Below are 7661 nucleotides of genomic sequence, written 5' to 3' on the forward strand. Positions count from 1 at the left end.
AACCTCTGCGAACGGAAGCGCATGGTCCCTTTCTCCGATGTTTAGTGTCAAAATGGCAGCTTGCGTGGCTCGGAGGCTGGGTACGGAAATCTTACCGGTGGGAGAGCTAGGGAAGGGAGCGGGGCTGTCCAGAAGCAGGATGCTCTATGCTTTTCTTACTATCATCGCAGGTTGCTGTTCCAGAATTATACCCGTGTTAAAATTCTGGAAAGTGAAACATGCACAGTTGTCTCTCTAACAATTTTTTTTAAAGCGGGGGGAGTGCGACTTTTATGGCTTTAAAATGGCGCATATATATATTATATTATATTATATATAATTTCTAAATGGCATTTGCTTAGTTTCTTTTGCTTGTGTGTTGCGATGAAAATATAATATGACTTTCAACATTTTAAGCACGACCCGTTGCCAGAGCCCATAATGGTTATAACTGATTTATGCACCGGCTTTGGCTATAGCATTATGCTATTGTACTGTTGTGCCTATGAAATACCAGTTGCTAGAAGTTGCAAGTGGGTAGATAGAATAGAATAGAATAGAATGATAATTTATTGGCCAAGTACTAACATACAGTACTTGTCTTGGAATTTTGTTTCGACTACATTGCAATGTAAATGTACTTAATACAAAGTGTGCAGAACACTATTTCAAGATCACCAGCGGAGTGACTTCAGAACAGGTTGAGGTGGTTGTTGGTGCCTCTGGCGCCAACTGAATGGCACTAGTTGATAATGCTTGACTTTCGAACCTGCTATAAAACTGATTCAGGTCAGTTGCCAATTTTTTGACTCTCTGGAGCAGAATAAGATGTTCTCTTATATTCAGTAATGTTCTGTAAATTCTTCCAAAGAGTAGCCTGTTTGAGAATTGAGACTGAATCATAGCTTCGTTTTGCCACTTTAATCTCCTTCGTCAGTGCATTCCTAGCTTGGCTGTACAAAAATCTGACTCCTTTCCTGTAAGCCTCCTCTTTAGCATATTGGGAGTTTCTGGAGTTTTCTAGATTAATAAGGTCCAGTTCATCCATTTTATTGGCAAGTGAGCGAAGATTTGAGAGGTGAATAGATGGTAAAGCCGAGATGGCTCGAATCCTGCTTGCAGATTTCCCACAGGCATCTTAGTCAGCCACTGTGAGAACAGGATGCTGGGCTAGATGGCCCGTTGGCCTGATCCTGTAGCCTTCTCTTGTGTTCCTATAAAGTAAGGAGAGGGAGAGGCGATTTGACTCTCCAGGTGTAGGACTTCCAACTACCATGGGAAATAGAGTCCAAAACTGCTGGAGGGCACAGGTTTGGTGAATGTTGGGCTACAGGTTTTCCCCACTCCTGCCATAATTGGGGGGGGGGGAATGAGTACCTGCTTTCCTCTACCACACAGCACGTCATTCTTGCAAAGTTCTCAGGTCAATTTTTGCCTCTGCCCATGAACTTGGTGGTAGCCTTGGGGCAGTGGAGCATTTTTAACGATGATGGTGATATTGATGATAGTATAGAGCTGCCTAACAGGGTGGTTGTAACAGTTACCAAGAGAAGGCTTAGAAAGCTTTGGGTCCCCTAAAGCAGTGGTCCTCAACCTTGGGCCTCCAGATGTTTTTGGCCTACAACTCCCATGATCCCTAGCTAGCAGGATCAGTGGTCAGGGATGATGGGAATTGTAGTCTCAAAACATCTGGAGGCCCAAGGTTGAGGACCACTGCCCTAAAGTATATTCATCTATATGCAGTGGTTTCAAGAGTACAAGGCACCGTGATTCTAACTGAGTCCTGAATTTCTCTTTCTACTTCCAACCCTGCAGGACCTCGGCTGGCAAAAATTGCTTCGGTATCTCGCACCTTCCATTGCAGTACTGTCGATCAGTCTGGTGGGGCCTGGAGAGTGAAGTGAGTGCCAGAGATAGAGGGGGGCTATCTTCAGAGCTAGAGAGTGATCCTTCATCTTACTTCATAATTATTATGAAGTCCAGCACCGAGGGCCTTCTGGCAGTTCCCTCGTTGCGAGAAGCCAAGTTGCAGGGAACTAGGCAGAGGGCCTTCTCGGTGGTGGCGCCTGCCCTGTGGAACGCCCTCCCATCAGATGTCAAAAAGGGAAACAACTACCAGACTTTTAGAAGACATCTGAAGGCAACCCTGTTCAGGGAGGCTTTTAATGTTTAATAGATTATTGTGTTTTATTTTTCTGTTGGAAGCCGCCCAGAGTGGCTGGGGAGACCCAGCCAGATGGGCGGGGTATAAATAATAAATTATTATTATTATTATTATTATTATTATTATTAATACTTTTCTGGCAGCACTGCAAATGACTTTGCCCTCTCTGTATACTTCCTTCCAGGCACGGTTTCCCTATAAACCCTTCACATTACGGACCCTTAACAGACCTTCCCGACTGGTCGTTTGCTGGTAAGAAAAATGGGTGTTTATCTTATTTGTTTTCCTGTATTTAGGCTGCAGACTTGCAAAATAAAAATAACATTGCCTTTACATGATATCAGACCATTGAACCAACAAGGTCATTATTTATAATCTCCTCTTCCACCCCAACTCACAGCTCGGTTAATCTGGAAGAGAACCAGTGTACTTTGCTAAGTGCACTAACTTTTAGTGTTAAAATTTGGCCCATAATCACCATTCCGCCCTCCACCTCTTTCCCCCTTTTCTTCCTAATGTAACACTAATGTCTCACAGCAAATGAAACTGATCTGTAGAAAACGCAGCTTGAAAAAAGAGACATTGCACGTACTTTTGTAAACTAAGAAATCTTTAATAAAAATAATTTTTTAAAATAAATAATTGGCCCATAAAACTTGTTGCTATCTGTCGTGATCTGAGAGCGCAGTAAAAGGGTGTGACTAGCATCCTTTGCTAAGCAGGCGCCTTCCAGAGGTTGTTGGACTACAACTCCTATCAGCCCCTTGCTGGGAGTGATGGGAGTTGTAGTCTAATCTCTGGAGGGCGCCAGCTTGGGAAGGCTGGAAGAGAGCATGCATCCGTGTTGAAATAACCTTAACAACCTGGCGTGAGGTGCAATTGAGATTACTTTTTTTTGTACTTTTGAGCATACGGGGAGGGAGCAAGAATCTGTATCCTTTTTCTCTCTCTACCCCAGATGGGCGGCCAGCCCCACCGATGAAAAATCATCTCCGTCGGAAGGAAAAGAACGAAAACTTGGCTGTAAGTGGGAGCCAGAGCGCCTAAGAGCCGTAGCAGTCCTGGTTTAGGGGGAATTTTGGAATTCCGTTACGGAAGAGGGTGGGGCTTCCTGGATTGGCAGAATGCTGGAAAACCTCACACAGGGGTAACAACAGATGGAAATGAGCCGATCTGGAGCTATTCCTATGCTGTTGCCCTATAGGAAAAGGATCCAGTGGGTTCTGAGGCAGGGAGTTTTCTCTCTAGAGGTCTGTTTGTTTTTTTAAAATGGCAGGCTCAGTCCTGGATCCCATGAATTAAGTCTGCATATGTTCAGAGGTACGTTGCTATGACCATATGCAGAGTGCCCACTGCCTGAGAAACTTCAGCCAGCTCTTTCACCTCTTGAAACTGGGATAAGGATGGATGGAAAGCAGGAGCCTTGGTGGGTTTCCATTAAAGCTATGAACCTAAACCAGTGTGAATCCCATCGCTACCCACGAACGTTTGGAATTTTAGCTTTGTGCCTTCCGGAATAAAACTGAACAGTTCTCAAGATTTCTTGAGAAAGGATAGTGCAGTTTGAAACCCGTTTTAAAATTCATGGTGTAACGTAATGTACCCTCAGCAACGGATTATGTACTTATTTATTTATTTGATCCAGCGTATGAATTGCTTCCCCCTAAAACACCTTGAATTGATTTCGCAGTTTACAAAAGCATCACAGCTAAAAGCAATTCCATATGTAGAAGCGATTTTTAAGATTCCATAGGTTAAAAAGTTTTTTCCATGTATACAAAGAAAACAACGCTGTTCAAAAGCAATTTCATGTGTAGAAACCGTTCCAGATCCAATATGAATATAGGCTGCGATAGAGAGAATCACCCAAGCAGAGCTACAGTTCTCAGACTGGCTTACAAATCTGTCCTTCCTCACAGGGAACTCTGGGAATGATAGTTCTCTGAGGGAAATAGTGGTTTCCTAACAATACTCAGAACCCTTTTCTAATTTTTTTTAAATTTCCTAAAATTTATATACTGCTTGGTTGTGTGGGTGTGGGTGTGATAAAAAAAATTAAAAACTATGGTTCCCAGGAATCGGGCAGAAGCTGTGACAGTTTAAAGTGGTATGATACTGCTTCGAACGTCTAATGCAGATGGGGCCAATAGAGACGACGGCTGTCCAATGGCCGCTGAGGATTTCCTCAGGCGCTGAGCTCACTCCACTCTCCACCTTGCCTCCTCAGCGTCGGGTAGCCATGATCTCCGCAGAAATGGATCACGGGGTGGAGAAGTGGAAAGCTAAGCAGGATGAACGAGAGCGAAAGGCAGAGGAAAAGCGACGCAACAGACTTCAACCTAAAGGAAGCTCCCAAAAGCAAGACCCCGAATAAATACTTTCACCCCTCCAATTTGGGGCTTGGTTTGTTTGTTTTTTTAAACGTTCCCTTTTTTGCAGTGGGGAAACCACCAGATTGTTCCATCGAGAGCCTTTCTAGAACGTTCCTGTCCAAAGAAAATGGAACCTGCAGCTCCTGTTTGTTTGGGTTAAGGGCGAAGTGGGACAAAATGGTGGTCCTTTAGCACAATAGCCGGTCACTGCTTGGCAGAGGATCAATTTTAATGCAGCTTTATGGGTGTGTGAGTTAGGCTTAAAAAAACAGTTTGGGCAGGAGCTGGGGCGTTGCAACAAGCTCATCTCAGGGTCACGCATCTTAGAGTCACCTCCCCACCATACATGTTAAAGGACTGTTGTATCACTCTTAACAGCCATGGAAAATTTTGGGAACCTTGTTTGTTTGTTTGTTTGTTTGTTTGTTTGTTTGTTTGTTTCAAACTGCACGTCCTCTCTTTTCATCTAGGTTCTCAAACGTGCCTTACAGCAATAACACATTGCTGCAAACAATCAGAAACCTAGATTGGACCTCTGACATTTTAAACTTCGAGAAACTAAAATCTGAAAACTGGGTGGGGGGGGGGGAAGAGAGAAATTAAAATATATGGGGAAGTATTTAGGCTGCAAAGGCCTACCCAAATAATCTGTAGCTGTTAAAGGAGCCCTGGAACCCTGCAGAGAGGACCCAAAAGCACGTGCAAAGTGCTTTCCCTTGCTCCACTGTCCTAGCAGTTTGGAGTCCAGGGAGGTTTTCCAAGAGAAGCTTAAACTACTGCTACCTCTCCCCGAACCGTACAGCCTAAGGGTTAGAGAGGTACAAGGGTTGGAGAGAGTCAGCAGGATTACACACTTAATATTTTTCTGCCTTTGTCAGCTGGCCTGAGGAACTGTGTGTGTGTTTAGGTTGGAGGAGATCTCAGCCTGGCTGCAGACCTCCTGGTGGCCGTAAGCCAGGCTGGAAGGAATCTTGGCCCTCTCCTCTGGAAAAGGGAGCGCTCCTTTTCCCCTCCTGCCATTTAGATTCCCTCTTGAGATGGCTCGCTGCTTCTTTATGTTTTTTTTTTTTCACCTTCCCTCTCTCGGCCCCGTGGGAACCACTGCCTGCTGGAGGTGAAGTCACAGCAATGCAGGAAGGAAGAAGGATCAAGGGCTGAGAACGAGGGACTTGAAAAGCAGAGGTGTGCACACACAAACACAAAAATATTCCTTCCCAATGGAAAAGAGGTTCCCACACATTCACCGCTACCGCAATGATCTATTCTGGTGGTTCTCTACCCCTCCTAAATTGCCCTTTTTTTCCCTAATAGGGTGGGATGTTTCCTGTCACACCCAGTAGCCATTTTTGCAGCGAGCATCACAGTATTGTTACACCTTAACAAAGTGGTTACGCTTGTAATTTCTGGTGCCATAATAATAATAATAATTTAAAAACGGTTAAGTCTTTGGCCCTGTTGCTGATTTTCCCTGGAGGATTTTGTGCAAACGGCGGCCTCTGAAATTTATCGGAGCAAGGATGCCAGTATCTGGGAAATCCTAAGTGGGGAGAATACTGACACACTGCTCACGATCTGCTTTCAGATTTCTCGGACAGTTGAGTTGGTAGAGCACGGCGATCTTAATTCTCGGGGTGGTGGGTTCGAGTCCCACCTTGGGCAAAAGATGGACTAGATGGCTCTCATGGTCCCTTTCCAACTCTACAATTCTATCATTCCCGTTGAGGGCAGAGAAATGGCAACAAGCCTTCTGATTCTGTAGGGTTGGCCTGTGTTGCCTGTGATCTTGGGAGGACGTGGTTTTGCGAAACACTTCCATTGTCTCCAGCGCAGCCTGCCTGCTTGTCCCCTGCATTTGTCTCTGTTTAAGCTTTCTAATACAGGAACTTGGATGCCAAATTTGGGTCAGTGGCTCAGCCAGGGACGGGAACAGAGTAGGGATTTTCCCCTCCGCTCCAAAAAAATCCTCTTTCTATCCCGTGACCCTAGCTGGGAGTGACAACACAAAGCCCAACCCTAAAGCTTCGGGATTTTGAGGCCGTGTGTGTGTGTGTGTGTGTGTGTGTTTAGTTTCTCCCCCTCCCCACCCCATTCTTCCCCCCAACTCTGCCAGCTCTTTCCTTGCTGATCCCAGCTGTGTTTTGAACACATCTCTCACCCCCCCTCCCCCTCCCACCCCATATTAGTAATTGCTTCCAGATGCAGCAGCCACGAAAGCATGGATGAGATCAGCGCCTGGGGCCTCTGCCAAGCGCACGAGACCCACAGGGACATCCAAGGGGCTGGAGAGACAGCAGGGCAGAGGGCTGCCATTTGCTGCAGCCCCCCCACCCCCCCATTGAGCCCCGGCAACCCACCCTCCCAGCCCCACTTTCTCAGGGCTCCCCCCCCCACATCTTCACGCATAAAGCTAATAGGGCAGCCAAAACATTTGAGCTGTAGCCTCACTGCAGCCCTTGTCAGTATCTATTGAATTATTCCTGACTCAGTTGAATGTGTGTGTCGGGGGGGGGGGGAGAGAGAGACCGCCGCGGTTATACCAACGTCACAGTGCCGGAGACAGGATACAGGGGCTATGTGTCATACGTACATCTCTGGCGATTTGACTTTTATATAGTACATTTGGGGAGAGGGGTGTTAATGCGTTCGTTCTAGCCCTGCGAATGGCTCATGTGGTCTAGCACCCTTTTTATAGAATCGTACGAGTTGGAAGAGATCCCCGAGGGTCATTTAGTCCAACCCCCTGCAATGCAGGAATTTGTGGCTCTCGGCAACTGGCATTTGCAGGTAAACTCTGTCTGACAGTGGAGGGTCGACAACAGCCATCATGGCTAGGAGACACTGCTTAGAATAGTTTTTTTCTCTCTCACACACACAAGCGTGGTTCTTAAAAACAAACCCTTCCTTCAGTTGGCTATAGCTCGCTAGGCTGCGGGCTGCCAGTACAGCACCCATGGGTGCACATTCACCCACAAGGGGGCTTCCTTGGTGCCCACAGGGTTCCCTCCACCCCTGTCCCTGTGGAAACCAGGCTTGAGAGAAGCATTCTGTTGCAGCCCCGAGAATAGGGTGGTGCATGGCACCTGTAAGTTTCTCCATTTTGCAAATGCGCTTGCTGTCCAAAATAGGTTGACTATGGTATGTTAAAC

At 46.2% G+C, this 7661-nt stretch overlaps 1 protein-coding gene across 1 annotated transcript; it reads left to right on the forward strand.

The window, feature by feature from the left end:
* The first annotated feature begins 42 nt into the window (after nt 1–42).
* On the forward strand, nt 43–4535 carry MRPL52 (mitochondrial ribosomal protein L52). Its single transcript, XM_035135396.3, has 5 exons — nt 43–80; nt 1795–1879; nt 2328–2395; nt 3102–3166; nt 4371–4535. Exons 1-5 carry the CDS (start codon nt 53–55, stop codon nt 4515–4517), a joined length of 393 nt encoding a protein of 130 aa, XP_034991287.2. The 5' UTR covers nt 43–52; the 3' UTR covers nt 4518–4535.
* Nucleotides 4536–7661: the final 3126 nt, after the last annotated feature.

This window comes from Zootoca vivipara, chromosome 12, assembly GCF_965207765.1.
Source record: "Zootoca vivipara chromosome 12, rZooViv2.hap1.1, whole genome shotgun sequence".
Classification (NCBI taxonomy): Eukaryota; Metazoa; Chordata; class Lepidosauria; order Squamata; family Lacertidae; genus Zootoca; species Zootoca vivipara.

Bases quoted from the DNA above. Each gene is read 5' to 3' on its own strand.
- MRPL52 (XM_035135396.3), top strand. From the start codon at position 53: ATGGCAGCTTGCGTGGCTCGGAGGCTGG. The intron at 81-1,794 runs GTACGGAAATCT...CCAACCCTGCAG, and splicing joins TTGCGTGGCTCGGAGGCTGG to GACCTCGGCTGGCAAAAATT. The intron at 2,396-3,101 runs GTAAGAAAAATG...TCTCTACCCCAG, and splicing joins TCCCGACTGGTCGTTTGCTG to ATGGGCGGCCAGCCCCACCG.